A 15,555-nucleotide genomic window follows, 5' to 3' on the forward strand; every position below is an offset into this window, starting at 1 on the left:
TGCTGACAGCCTAATTACATGGCCTTCCTTTGCAAGGGTTCGGCAGCCTGGGACAAGATAAAAATCCACTTACATGTACTCCCTATGGGCAGAGTGTACAGCGGCAGCATTGCTGTAACGCCACAGGACAATCGCCGATGACAGGACGTCGAGGATGGCATCAAACTAGGAGAAGGAGACATGGCATTAGTGTTTTCCAGCGTGAAAAAGGCATGACGGTGAAGACACAAGACACAAAGGCTTGGAATCTGAGCCAGTGATCTCAGAGCAAAGAAGCTTCACATCATCATGATATAAGCTACTCATCATCCTCATGTTGGGTCCTGGGCATATGGAGCTGAGGTCACCCGACATGCCGGCCTGGTGGCAGTGCCATAGCTTCTCCTCAGACCTCCCACTGCTCCCACGGACTGAGAAAGCACACTCTGTGGTGCAGTGGGCTCTGCTTCCTGGGCCCCAGCTTCTAGCGCTCTGGAGATACAGGGAGATATGGGGAGAGTTGTACTGTTCTGACCCATATCCCCCAGCAGACAAATAATTGCAGCACTTTCCCCTACATCCCAAGTAAAAGATTCAGGATAAGGATTCTATGTTTCCGGCTCTCGATGCGATTGTTCTACATAAGGTTCAAGGATGAGACTGAGAGTAAGGTTCAGGGTGAGATACCCCAAGGATTCTGGGAAATCTAACATTTCAGAATTGTATACAAAATTCAATGTTCTTGTTTGAATGAATGAGTGAATGTGTGAGGGACAGAGACAGAAGAAAGGGGATAAAAGGGAGGGGTGGGTGTGGGGGGGGCATTTTTTTGGAGAGACTGTCCATACCTTTCAAAAGATTCTGAAAACAATCTACAACCTCCAAAACTTTAAGTTCTCACATCAAAGGGCAGAAGTGGGTTTGGGAACAGGAACACATGCCCTCAGGTACAGGAAACCCTAAAGCTACATAGGAGGATGTTGGAGCTCTCCAGATGAGTCACTGCACCACATCTCACTTTTCAGCTGGAAAACTCCAAGCACTAGCACTGTCTTGAAGGAATGTGGGGAAACTACACCCAAGCTTGCAACATGCCTAGCCTATAAAACATCTGAGACCTGTTTTCTCTGACCAATTCCCATCAGGAAACAGGTTCAGGACCCAGGTTACTCCTAATGGGGCTACAGACTGACTTGTCTAGTGCCAGCAGCCCCAATCCTAACCCCAACACCTCTGCCTGTACCAGTAAATGCTTCACTCCAGTGTGTACCCACTTTCAAACCTACAACCTTGAGGGAGAAAAACAGGCTAAAACCATCCTCTCAACCAGGTGTGGAAAATGAGGTCCCCTAATCTGTTCTGGAGATGTGTTGAGTATCATTGTTGTTTCCTTCAAAATTGTAGTTGTTTTTTTTTTTTTATAGAAGCTATTTCCATAAAAGGTTTGTCACGCTAAGCTCTCTTCAGCTAACCACCCTCTGAACTGCCAGCCTAGAGTGAGATTTGTGGGCTCAGGAAAAACGTGCAAAACTTCATAAAAGTACATTTCAGGTTACTTACTGCAAACCCAAAAGCAGAGGCGCTGTACCTCATAACGGAGACAGCTAAAAAGAAAGAAAATATTATTCAGCATATTTTAAGACCTCATGGATATTTTCTCTCATTTATGAGTATATTAATATAGTTGATAGGGCCTTTTAAATATCAGTGGAAAAGTTCCAAGAGCATTAAGTTAAAAATTAACTGTACTTGTCAACCCTATGAACTGAAAAAAGTAAAGTGAAGGTGAAAAGATTGTGGACTCCACTGGCAACAGCAACCCTTCCCACTGCATCCTCTAGCACAAAAGGGCTGGCTTCAGAATGAAAATGCCCAAGCACCTGTCAATCAAATGGCTGCTGAGACTTTGAGACTTTAGCACTTGGGAACAGAGAGCTGGGAACCACATGAAACTGCCAGGGTAAAAGTGCCACTATCCACAATGTTCCCATCATCAGGTAATTAGTTGAGGTATCTACACACACATGCCACTGCTAACACAGTTCAGAGAAATCTCTTTCCCATCAGAGCTGAAAATCCAGTGTAGGCGTCAAGAAAACAGTTTGGAAAAACCATAGCAAATGATCTTAAATAAGAGACGTCTACAAATAAGAGATGTCTACAAGTTGTAATAAGGACATTTCTCCATGTTCAAAAATGTATCTACCTTTTTGGGGGGAAAGTCAACTGAGTGGTGTGTCTAATTCTGTGATCTGTTCTGTGCCCATGTCCAGCTTCAAAGACTGTTGTTCTCAGTTTGACTTAAAGCCATATTATCAAGCATACGTCCACCCTCCAACAAAGAATAAAACCCTACCCAGTGGGTCAGCAAAGGTTTGAAGTAGATTGTCCCAGGCACAGGTATGAAAAACATTGACTCATGGAGTAAGTGAGGCGTAGGTGTGGGGCATGGAGGTCCATACCCTTTGAGCCCCAACTCAGCTCACCACATGGCCCCATTCTCTGTCTTCCCCATAACATCCAGGAATGGGCCCTGGACAGCCATATTGTGCTTTGTGCCCCTGCCCCCAGCTTTTATGGGGTCATCTGACCCAATGTGAACCAAGCATACTTCATTTTCTGTGAATTAAGAATTGAGACCAAGAGAGAATCTAGATGGTTGATTAATGTTGTGAGAATTGAAACCTAAGAACACAGAAGTGGAGTTGGCCATCATTTGCTATAAACACCAAGGAGTGGAGAGACAAACATAGGGTAAATACAATTCTGGGGCAAGAGAACCTCTGGCTTCTTCACATTTCCAAGCCTTTCCAGGGAGTCAGCTACACTCCAGCCCTCAGGCTGTGTAAGACCAATGTAATTCATTCAATTCCCAACCATCTCTGGCTCTTGCAATGAGCTGCGTCATTATCCCTGCGTTGTTCCTGGGCATAAGGAGAAGGGCAGAGCCAGCTGTGAGCAGTGATGGGGTGTAGCTTTTGTGGGCAACACAGCCGTGGTGATGCAAAGGGGCTCTGGCTCTTCCCAAAGAACTCAACTCGCAGGCCACATTGACATGAGCAAATATAGCAGGAGATCCCTTGAGGAATTGCACTGAGCACCAAGATACACTAGAGGACGCTAAGCCTGACTTGCACCAAGTTCTCGGTAACTTGTTAAGCTTCATAAAATTTCACAGAAACAAGTATTGGGTTGTTGTTGTTTTGTTTTGTTTTGTTTACTTTACAGCCTGTTTTTACAGTATCTTGGCTCTGTGCTTTTTGTGGATTACTTGTTCATCAGCAGTGGAAACCTTTTTAGCTCCTACTAACATCTTGCCCAGATGCTCAATATACACAGCAGATAAAGAAGAGCTCCCGCACTGTCCCCACCCATCACTGTCTGCCCTGGGCACCATGGAATGGAGGGCACAATGGATAAAGTACCACATTTGCCACCCCAGAAGACTGCCTGCTTTCCCAAGAGGTAAACTGTTACTGGTTACTGTAAAAAGCTTTAATCAGCTATTCAGTAAGACCACACATTTACACAGTGGATTACAGATTTCAAAGAGGTGTACACCCAGTTGATTATGTTGACAAACTCAAGGAACTTTACCTTAGAGACTCTGGAATCCCACAAAGGAGATGGCCATTGATGAGGGGTTTCCCTGATTGAGCTGGAGTCAGTGTCTATGATTTCAAACCTTCTCAGAATCATATGGAAAGTTCTGACTGGGTGAGTACTTCAAGCTTGCCCAGGGGATGAATAACTTAGAGCACAAGTGGAATATTAATATTATTCTATCCTCCGTGCACCAAGGAAAGTTTGACTAAGAGCTTCAGGTTAACCAGAGTCCTTCACAGAAGGGAAGGACTAACATGTATCATTTACTTATAAATTGGCTCCATCTGATCTCCCTGATAAGCTGCAAAGGGAGATAATGCTAAATTGTGTGGGGAATCTGGGGTACACTGAGGGGCCCTCCACAGGGCCTTGGCTCTGACAGCTTCCCTTTGTGGGCAGTTCCCACTTGGAGAACAGCAGACCAGAGCCAAGATGACTGACCACCAAGGTAGGGATTACAGAGCAGGTGCCCCCAGAGCCACAATCATACTTGGCTGAGGGTAGCTGAAAGCCACCACAGGTCCAACAAAAGTCTAGCAATACCTTGAAGGCAGGTGCACATTCAACAGTGGATGACAGATAAGGACCCTTTCGACCTCAAAATTATGCTGCCAGCTGGCAAGAGGCACAGAGAGAAGGCAGTGGGGCTGCCGTGAAGCAGAGCTCTCTTACGAAGATTGCTCTGGGTCAAGGCAAGGGCCACAGAAGCTGCTGAGGCTGTCAGCTGGCAGTGCGGGGCCTGCATGACAAACACCACTGCTGCTCTGGAATGGAGTGCCCTAGTGTCAGGAGCCTCTAAATTCATCCGGAGAGCATTGCTATCAGAACACCCTAGGGAAATTTTCCAGAACACTTCTGCTCCTCACATTTAGAACTTGTCTCCACTGCTCATAATTTAAACATGCACTCTGGGAGCCAGTGGCCGCCAACAGCCGACGAGGCATGCAATCACAGGCCACTGGAGCCTCATTCCCCAGGGAGCCGAGGCCTGTGTTTCCCCCTTCACTCCTGCCTCCCTTTCCCTGGAGAGAGCAGCAGTAGACCACCATCTGATTGGGCTGGCCTCGCACATCCAAACACGCATGCTTAGGATGTGACTGGACTCCCTTCATTTTCCGTGCCTTTTTTTCCTCCCCTATGAAGGCACAAAGTTCCTAAAATGTTCCTAAGTAAAATGAAAATCTATAGTTTTGGGACCTTCCCCACATCCATTCCCCATTGAGATAAGAGCACCCTGAGTCTCCCCTGGGGAGAGCTACGTCCTTATCTTCAGTGTGTGTGGTTTGTGTTGGATGACATCATCAGCTCCACTCTCATATACCCTTGTCCCACAGCCAAAGGTAAAGATTCAAGAGGGGCACAATTCAATGTGAGCCAGCGAGAACCTGTCCAGAGTTTGTGCCAAAAATACTGGGAAGGGGATGTCTTTCCAATATGGGACTGTATAGTTGGCAGCACGAAAACAGGGGCAACAGGTAGCAATTTTGTCCTAAATGGGGAGAAGCTGACTTAGAATGAAGCCAACACAAAGGAAAGCAGATATGAAGGATATCAGATCCCTGATAACATGCATTGAACCTCTGGAATCAGCCCCAACTGAAGTCTACCCCTGTATTTTTCAAATATGTCAGCTGGTAATTTCCTTTAATTTGCTTGAGCCAGCTTGAGTTGAGTTTGTACCACTTGCAGCCATGAGTCTGAATACAATTTACCTTGTTCAGTAATCCCATGTCCAAGAATCTCTGTTAATGACTAAGAAATGGAAAAACACGTTATGGGGTCCCTGGGTGGTTCAGTCGGTTAAGCATCCGACTTCAGCTCAGGTCATGATCTCGTGGTTCACAAGTTCAAGCCCCACGTTGGGCTCTGTACTGACAGTGGAGAGCCTGGAGCCTACTTCATATTCTGTGTCTCCCTCTCTCTTTGCCCCTCCCCAACTCGTGCACTCTCTTCCTCTCTCTCTCAAAAATAAAAACATATTTTAAAAAAAGATATGGAAAAACACTTTATACACAAAAGGTTCATCATAGGTTTATGTAATTTATAAGATCAAAACACTGGATGCAATTTAAAAGTCCAGTAACAGGGTGATGATTAAAGTACAGTCCATTAAAAAATTAAGCTACATGTAAGGTATTTCAAAATGTTGACAAAAAGTACATTTAGTTAATGCTTCTATGAGCACATTAGTTAGAATAATGATATTGATAATAAACACATAGGTGGCATGATAGGTGTCATCAACACTGGGTGCCATGAAAAAGGATGGGCCTATGTCAGGAGGCATCTGGCTAGCACAGGTGAAAACTTAATGGGGAGGTCGGAAGAGGCTTCACTGCAAAGATGACATTTGAGCAAAGACGTGGAGGAGGTGAGGGAGTGAGCCATGAAATCACCTAGAAGAAGAACCTTCCAGCTAACAAGAAGGGTCAGTGCAAAGGCCCTGAAATAGAATGTCTGGTATGTGTGAGGCCATTTTGCCTGATGCAAGAAGGAGTGGAGGAAAGTTATGTGAAATAATAGATTTCCTTATTGTTTGAACAAAAATATGAGGTAGAAGGGTAATACGTGTGTATAACTAGCTTTACAGTACAACCATGTTTTTAAGATGCATTGCAAACAACTAGAAAAAAGCTCAAATGGTGATAGTGGTCAGTCTTTGGTGGGTGGGGATATTTGAATGGATTTCTTTCCTATCAATTTTTTTTTGTATTTTCCACATTTTTCTACAACCATCATACATGGCCATTCAAATTAGAAAAAGGAAATCCATTTTATTGGGGGGGAAAATTACCCAACGCCTAACAATATAGCCAAAGATCTAAAACAGAAGAGCAGAAATCAGATTTATGATGTACACTGGGGGGCAGGCTGCAGGGCTTCTGGCTAACAGGAAAACGTACTATCATACATGTCTTCATTACAGCTCAGTTTCTGAAATCCATTTCTCTGAGCTAAATCACCTACCTGAGTGGACTGCTAATGCCCCCGAGAGTTTGCAGAAGCACACATCAGGGTCAGGTGAGCCAGGGTGTAGCACATAAGTAAAATGTCCCTCTCTGTCCATGGAACCTCCTGTCTCCCAGGTTTTCTCTTGTCCTACACTCTACTTTCATTTCTGTGTCGAAGGGGTAATAACAGCTACACTCCCAGAAGCACACAGACAACAGAAGTCTTAAATAAATATTTATACAGGTCTGGTTAAAGACCTTCCTCGACTAAGTCACACATGGGCCAGAAAGTCCATCAGACTGAAAACTCAAAATTCAAACAGAAAGACAGCTGGGAAACGGAGCAGACCCAGGCAACCCATTGTTAGGGCAAAGCCAAATGCAAATCATGCAGTTGAATAAGCCCCAAGCTTGAGAGAGGGGTGTGGAGGTTCAAAGTGCCTTGGAAATGCACAGAGAGGTGGGAGCACCAGCAAGGCAACTGTGGTCTGAGCCAGAGAGCCCCTCAACAACGTTACACAAAGAATGCCATTTCCATTGCAGGCTAGATTTACGGCAAGAATGAGGTCCCATCTGTCATTCTCTCCTAAGTAAGGCAATAATTATCTTGAGCCTTAGCACTCTTTAGCAATACCCCAGGCCCCGTAACACCTCCGAGTTGCTAAATTATGTGGCCAGTAAAGCGCTAATAAATCAATCCCACTTTAATTAAACCATCTCTGTCACTCAGACACCTGGCAACCGCCTCACCCACAGCTTCATAATTAACCCAACTTGAGAATTCTTTCCATCACCACCTTCATCGTGCTTGCTACTGCCTAGACGGCAGAAGAGGTGGAGCTGAGAGGAGTCAAAATTAACTGATCTACGTTCCAACTCACTTCCACAGAGCGTCCAATAACTTCCAGACTCTCTCACGCACAGATTAGACTACAGTCATCTGCGATAGGATGCTGAATTCAGTTATCACTGGCGGAAAAGAGGGAGAAGTGGTTTGAAAACTCAAAACTGCTTTGCCCATTAGACTACTCCTCCTCAGTCGCAGCATAGCAACTTGACTTTGTATTTTATCTGTTTAGACCAGAGTTGGCAAAAGGGCCACCTGAGGATGAAATTTGAAAGTTTTTGTTTGACCTATATAGTACTCTTCAAATATTAGAGTTGGCTACTGCCATTTTAAAATCAGGAGACTTCATGGGGCGCGTGAGTGGCTCAGTTGGTTGGGGGTCCAACTTTAGCTCAGGTCATGATCTCACTGTCTGTGGGTTCGAGCCCCACATTGGGTTCTGTGCTGACAGCTTGGAGCCTGGAGCCTGCTTCAGATTCTGTGTCTCCCTCTCTCTCTGCCCCTCTCCCACTTGTACTCCATCTCTCTCTCTCAAAAATAAATAAACCTTAAAAAAAATTAAATCAGGAGACTTCACAAATTAAAACAAAGAAGAAGAAGACCTGGATTTTTGGCTTCTCTGGAAAACCTGAGATCAGCCAGTGTGGGTGATCTATCCCTTTCTCCCAGGGAGGGCATTGCTGGACAGGGCATGTGCTCTTGGTCACCTGCCTCTCCTGCAGCATCAGACCCAGGTGGCCTCCCTTACCTGCCTGGCCACCTCTGCTATCTAGCTGACCCAGCAGACTTGATTATGGGACTTTAGATGCAGCCCACGAGCAGCTTAAGGGAAAGGACAGTAGAATCATCTCCATATCTGCAGTCCTCAGCAAAATGCCTGCCAGTCATTGTGCTGCTTGGACAGTAGCCTCTGGTGTTTCCTACTGTAAATTACAGTAGGAATTTACAACAAGCTCTACCATGGACTAGGTTCTAAAGCCTTTATCATTTTTGTAGAGCTTCCCCAGAATGGAGACCCATTAGTTAGTCCCAGGCCTGCTATGGACACTTCCCCCTATGTTCCTGGGCTCTGTCAGCCTGTAGACAAGCAAAGCCTTGCCAAGACCCCAGGGATAACCGTGAGACTCTCCTTCTCTCTTTGACATGACCTAGAGGTATGTGGTCATGTATAGAAAGTGGCCAGATGTTCCCTCTCCCAATTACATACCCACAAGACCATCTGTAACCCACAGCAAGAGAGGATTTGAAGAGGTTGGAGAATATTGCCTTTGTGCTAGTGCTGTGGAGGTCCAAGTGTCATTTAATAGTGGCCTGGGCCACTTTACAATGAAAGATACATTTGCATTCAGGTTTGTAAGAGGGGGCAACCGCAAAAATGTCTTGCCTAGACTCCTCATATTCTCCTAGCCATCCCCCCTGCCTGTACCTCTGCCCCTGCATCCATGACATGCAGCCAGAGTGGTTCTGCTTGTTGTACTCCATGTAAAGGCCAAAATCCCCATGCACTGACCTCCCCCCCCCCCCCCCAACAGCCACACCAGCTCACTGCTTTCTAGCCCAGGGGCCTCCTCACTGGCCTCCTGCCAGGTCTGGGCTCTAGCAGAGAGCATTCCTACCCCAGGATGCAAATGGCCCACTCCATTCCTTCAGGTCTCTGGCCAAAGCTCACCTGGGCCTGTCCTGGCCCCCCTATTTAATACTGAAGCCTGCCCCAGTTCCCACATCTTAGTTCCCCCTGATCTTGCTCTACATTTTCTTTAACCAGAGCACATATTATCTTCTACCCCACTATCTGATTTCTTATTCATAAATATTGCATACCATTATGCCCCCCTTGACCCATTAGAATGTAAGCACTACAAAGTCCATAAGCTTTTCTGCTTTGTTTCCTGATGTCTCCTACATACCTATATCAGTGCGTAAACACATGAAAGCATTCAGATTGATTCCTTGATTGATTGACTGATTGAAACAACAACTTCTCCTTAGCTCCAGCTTGCTGTGAACTGAGTCTTCAGAGAGAAGGCGGACAGGAACACAGATTCAATACATTGAGGCCCATCTGTGTTACCAGGCAGCCATTCTGTCAGCAATTGGATTGACAGTTAGCACTTTATGGGGCACAATGGAGAAACTGGCCTCTATAAGGACCATTCTTTCAAGGAGAACTTGGAGCATTTGCAAATAGCAAAGACCTAGGACTATGGGAAGGGCAAGAACAGCCCTAAAACCAGAAAGCTAAGAACTAGCACAGAATAGTACAAATGAAAAAAATTAGAATGAAAACAACCCAAGGAGAGTCTTCCCCCCAAGGAGAGCAGGGCACCCTGACTGCCTCCGACACACACAATATATTCACCCTGCTTCAGTTAGCGTAACATGAAACACACCTGACCCCCATTCCAGAACTAGAGTCAGTGTTACCGGAATGTAGGCAGGACAACCGCCACTCAACAGAAGACACCTAGTTTAGACAGGTTCTCAGAAGTACCACACACACAGGAGGCACCAGCTCAGGGACAAAAAACCAAGAGCCATGCTGGTTTTCTCAACCACACACACCTTCACTTTGCTTCTTCTACGAAGAAGAGGGAATGAAGAGGAGGGAAAGCTGCTTGAAGCCCTGGCTACCTAACTTTTATGAATATTTATGGACTATCTTCAATCAAGTGAACCATCTTCCCTCACCCGTTGGTACACGGACTCCAAAGACCTCACTGACCAGAACAAATAATAGGAGCAGGGTTCTTGTTGAATATCAATTACATATTTTCCACTACATGTGATTTGACTCCTCTCTGTGCTGTGGTTCCCTGTGATCCCAGCATGGCTTTCAAGAAAGTAGTCTGTTGCCTGTGAGCACTGGGTGTGCTTGGGCATCCTCAGACTACACTCAGACCTTGTCCTGCGACCCACCCTGTCCAGACCAACACGGACAGCCTGAGCTCACCAATTATTCTTTCATTTAACAAACAAATGTTTACTGAGTATCTACTACATGCTGCCTACTGTTGCGATGAGCTGGGGATATCGCGGTGACTTGCTGAACGATTTGATGAAATATGCCTCTGAATGCACTAACTAGCCCTTCATCACAGAACACTGCTATTTTCACCTAGTAAATAAAGCATTCATTCAATAGAAAACAGAGATGGGGAAATTTTTACAAAACAGAACCCTCACAGTTGGGTCTTCTCTAGCCTTCTGTTCTGAGTGCAGTTGCTGGGAAATGCAAGCCTGAATGCTCACTCACAGCCCATTATTTATTTTTAAATTTTTTTTTATTTTTTAATGTAATTGTCAAATTGGCTTCCATACAACACCCCCAGTGCTCATCCCAACGAGTGCCCTCCTCAATGCCCATCACCCACTTTCCCCTCTCCCCCACCCCCCATCAACCCTCCATTTGTTCTCTTCAAGAGTCTCTTATGGTTTGCCACCCTTCCTCCCTGTTTGTAACTATTTTTCCCCCTCCCTTCCCCCATGGTCTTCTGTTAAGTTTCTCAAGATCCACATATGACTGAAAAAGTATGCCATCTGTCTTTGTCTGACTGACTTATTTCACTTAGCATGACACCCTCCAGTTCCATCCACATTGCTGCGAATAGCACGATTTTATTCTTTCTCATTGCCAAGTAGTATTCCATTGTATATATAAACCACATCTTCTTTATCCATTCATCAGTTGATGGACATTTAGGCTCTTTCCATAATTTGACTATTGCTGAAAGTGCTGCTATAAACTTAGGTGTACATGTGTCCCTATGCATCAGCACTCCTGTATCCCTTGCTCATGGATTAGAAGCACAAATATTGTTAAAATGTCAATAGTACCCAAAGCAATCTACACATTCAATGCAATGCCAATCAAAATTGCACTAGCATTCTTCTCAAAGCTAGAACACACAATCCTAAAATTTGTGTGGAAACACAAAAGACCCCAAATAGCCAAAGTAATACTGAAGAAGAAAACCAAAACAGGAGGCATCACAATCCCAGACTTAAGCCTCTACCACAAAGCCGTAATCATCAAGAGTGTATGGTATTGGCACAAAAACAGACACATAGACCAATGGAATAGAATAAAGAACCCAAATTGGACCCACAAATGTATGGCCAACTAATCTTTGACAAAGCAGGAAACAGTATCCAGTGGAAAAAAAGACAGTCTCTTTAGCAAATGGTGCTTGGAAAACTGGACACCAACATGTAGAAGAATGAATCTAACTTGGCCCAGGACTCCTCCTCTGCCACCCAAGGCTCCCACTTCTACTGCCCTCATCTTGTACCACACAGAAATGATCCTTGTCTTCCCCAACCAGCTTATGAAAACCTAAGTCAGGGGTTATATTGTATTCAACTCTCTATACCCAGGGCCTGTGAAAGCACTAGTACCTAGTTGGTGCTCAATAATTGTTTACTGAGCAGGGTACCTAGGTGGCTCAATCACTTAAGCATCTGACTCTTGACTTCAGCTCAGGTCATGATCTCAAAGTCTGTGAGATCAAGCCCCATGTCCGGCTGCACACTGACAGCACAGAACTTGCTTGGGATTCTCTCTCCCCTCTCTGCCTCTCCCCACCACTCATGCACATGCGTTCGCTCACACTGTCTTTCTCTCTCCCCCTCAAAACAAATTAGCATTTTTTAAAAATAGTAATTTCTTACTAAAAAAAAAATAAATGCTTGAGTAATCCCTAAACCTAATAGTAATGTCTGGTTTTTATTTAACATGCAATAATTAATTCACACCAGAACCAAAAGCTAATGTCCTGGGCAATGAGAGCTAGCAATAGCATAGATGTTGTCACTTAAGGTCATCCTTGTAGGATCACTAAGACGGCCCTTCATCTGACACATAAAACCACACAATGGACCCCTTTGGTTTAAAGAGTTACTAAAGAAATTAAAAAAAAAAAAAAAGAACATATTATGGGGAAAAGGAGTACACTAAATAAGACTTCAAAAATTTGGCTTAATGAAATGGTGCTGAATAAATATTTACTCAATGGCACTAAATCAAAGCCATTAGAAGATCATCAGCATTATCACTTGGAGAATAAAAGTCAAACCTGATAGAATAAAGACCTTCTGTCTCCTCCCTTCCTACCGCTCTCCTCTACAAAACCCACCAAAGCATGGAATGCTAGAGAAAAAATATAATGATCAAAGAAACTAGCCAATGGTCAACCTTGAAGCCCGAATTACAAAGAAAATCTACAAATACATTAAAATTTACATTATACTGAGGAAGATGTTGAGAGCTGATAATATACCTGAATCTAATCTTAGGCAGAGCTCAGAGTTTTCCACAATTTGATGCTATAGCTTATCTATAGCCCAAACAATTACCACTTACAGGCATAACAAGTTTGGTTGTAACTAGATGGGGCTCCTGATCCAGAGCCACTCCTTAACCTTTTCCCCATAATCCACACACTAGAGAGAAAGGGAAGTGAAACTAAAGGAGTAAGGGCTCAGACAGCCACTGGTGTAAGTATCAAGCAGCTGGAAAACCAATGGCATTTTCAAAGAGAAGAGCAGAGGTTGCACAGCGGACCACGCAGTCTTCTCTTGCTCACAAGGAAGCAAGATGCTTGTCAAGGTAGATTATCAAGATTAGAGGTAAAGCACCCTGGGAAAAGATACTCAAATTAAAACTGCATGCTGCTCCTTTCATGCCCACCTCTCCATAAAGCCCCAGTTTTTGAACAGTGAGGTACTGGCAAACTGGCAGACAGAATCAGAGAAGCAAAGAGGATTAAGATGTGCATTCAGCATACATAAAACCACCAGGCACTAAATCAACACACAAGAACCAGTTATTTCTATATTAGTCACCAACAGTGAGAAAATGCAAGTCTAAAAAGATACTATTTTGAACAGAAAAAGTCAGGGGCGCCTGGGTGGCTCAGTCGGTTAAGCGTCCGACTTCCGCTCAGGTCACGATCTCGCGGTCTGTGAGTTCAAGCCCCGCGTCGGGCTCTGGGCTGATGGCTCAGAGCCTGGGGCCTGCTTCCGATTATGTGTCTCCCTCTCTTTCTGCCCCTCCCCCATTCATGCTCTGTCTCTCTCTGTCTCAAAAATAAATAAATGTTTAAAAAAAAAAGAAAAGAAAAAAATGAACAGAAAAAGTCAAATATCTAGAGGGAAACTAATGAAAATGGTGTAATACCTCTGCCTAGAAAAATAATAAAACATTACAGACAGAAGTTAAGGAAGACTAAATATATGGAGGGATATACAATGTTCATAGACTACAAAATTCGATATTAGCAACCAAACTGCTAGCACGTTTTTTGTGAGAGAATAAGATGATTCTCAAGTTTAAGTGGAACTTGAAGAGTCAAGAATAGCTAAGATAATACTCAACAACCAAAAAACCTGGAAGACAGTCACGACCAGATATCAAGATTTATTTCAAAATCTTCTGCTAATTGAGACAGAACAGTATTGGCAAAAGGATAAACCAAAAGACCACAGAACAAAATAAGACCCACATATATGTGGTCACTTGATTTATAACAAAGGCACTGCTGAAGTATACTGGGGATAAGAAAGGTCTTTTCAACAAATGGTACTGAGACATTGACTCTACCTCACCATACACAAAAAACAACTGGAGACGTTCTGTGGGTATATATGATAAGTACAAAATAATACAGTAGATATCTATCTGAGACATGTATTTCATAACACAGGAGAACATTTTCATAACTTTGGGGGAAGGACAAGATTTCTTAAACAGGACATAAACACATTAATCATAAAGGGAAAGATCAGTAAATTAAACTACATTATAAGATCCCATTAAAAGAGCAAAACAGCAAGCCAAAGAGTGGAAGAAGATATTTACATACTAGTAACTAACAATGGACTGTATCCATTGTAAAGAAGCCTTACAAATCAATAAAAGAAAAACAAACCAAAAGGAAAATGGGCAAAAGATTTAACAGGCTTCTTATGAAAAAAAAATGATATACAAATAATGAATAAACACATGAAAATATACTCAACTTCGTTAGCAACCAGGGAAAAGAAAATTAAAATCACAAAGAGATACCCCTACAGAAGAAAAATGGCTGACCATTTCAAATGCTAGCAAGGATGTGTTCCAACTGGAACTCTTAAAAACTGCTGGTGGAAATGTAAATTGGTATGAATGCTTTAGAAAACTGGCTGCCAGTATCTATAAAAAATTATCACACTCTACGATGCAGCCATTCCACTCCTAGATATATACCCAAAAGAAATATATATATATATGGATATGAAAAGACACTTACAAAACCATTCACAGCAGCATAGTTCACACAGCACATTTCCTAATTGTCAAAACTGGAAACAATCCAAATGTTCAACCGTAGAGTGGATAAACTGGTGGTATATTCATCCTATGGAATAGTAGACAATTGTGACAATAAATGAAATACAGCTACTTGTAATTACATGTATGAATCCCGACAAATAATGACAAGGGGAAAGGAAGGAAAATAAAGCATTCACTGAGCAGATGATCTATTTATGGTTCTGTTTGTATAACATTCAAAAAACAGGCAAAGCAACGTATGGTGGTAGAATTCAAGATGTGATTACCTCTGGCATAGGGAGTAGTGAGTGGTAGGGGACAGAAGAAGGTCTTCTCAAGTAAAAAGATGAGTAAGTGTGAGTGGTCATTACACAGGTACATTCATTTTGTGAAAATTCATCAAACTCTCATTTTGATCTGTGCATTCTTCTGTACGTGTATTATACTTTAGTTCTTAAGAAAGGAACACTTACAAATCAGCATTTTAAAAAAGCAAGAGGGGGTGCTGGGTGGCTCAGTTAGTTGAGTGGCCAACTCTTGATTTCAGCTCAGGTCATGATCTCACAGTTCTGAGTTGGATCCCCATGTTGGGCTCCGTGCCCAACATAGAACCTACTTAACATTCTCTCTTTGCCCTTCTCCCGTTCATGTACACACACTCTCTCTTTTTTTCAAAAAATTAAATTAAATTAAAATAGAATAGAATAGAATAGAATAGAATAGAATAGAATAGAATAAAATAAAATAAAATAAAATAAAATAAAATAAAATAAAATAAAATAAAATAAAAATACCCCAAGAGCCTAAAGGATAAGAGCTAGCAATTTCACAAAAAGACTTTAAACAGCCAATAAACTTAAGAT

At 43.2% G+C, this 15,555-nt stretch overlaps 1 protein-coding gene across 1 annotated transcript in view; it reads right to left on the reverse strand.

Annotated features, from left to right (window-relative positions):
- Positions 1 to 15,555, reverse strand: part of TMEM163 (transmembrane protein 163) — a 239,318-nt gene that overhangs the window by 99,689 nt on the left and 124,074 nt on the right. The window contains exons 3-4 of the mRNA XM_030326471.1: positions 1,540 to 1,583; positions 74 to 165 (exon numbers count right to left, since the gene is read on the reverse strand). Of these exons, the coding sequence (XP_030182331.1) occupies positions 74 to 165; positions 1,540 to 1,583 (136 nt within the window). The remainder of the gene's footprint in view (positions 1 to 73; positions 166 to 1,539; positions 1,584 to 15,555) is intronic.

This window comes from Lynx canadensis, chromosome C1, assembly GCF_007474595.2.
Source record: "Lynx canadensis isolate LIC74 chromosome C1, mLynCan4.pri.v2, whole genome shotgun sequence".
In the NCBI taxonomy this organism is placed as follows: domain Eukaryota; kingdom Metazoa; phylum Chordata; class Mammalia; order Carnivora; family Felidae; genus Lynx; species Lynx canadensis.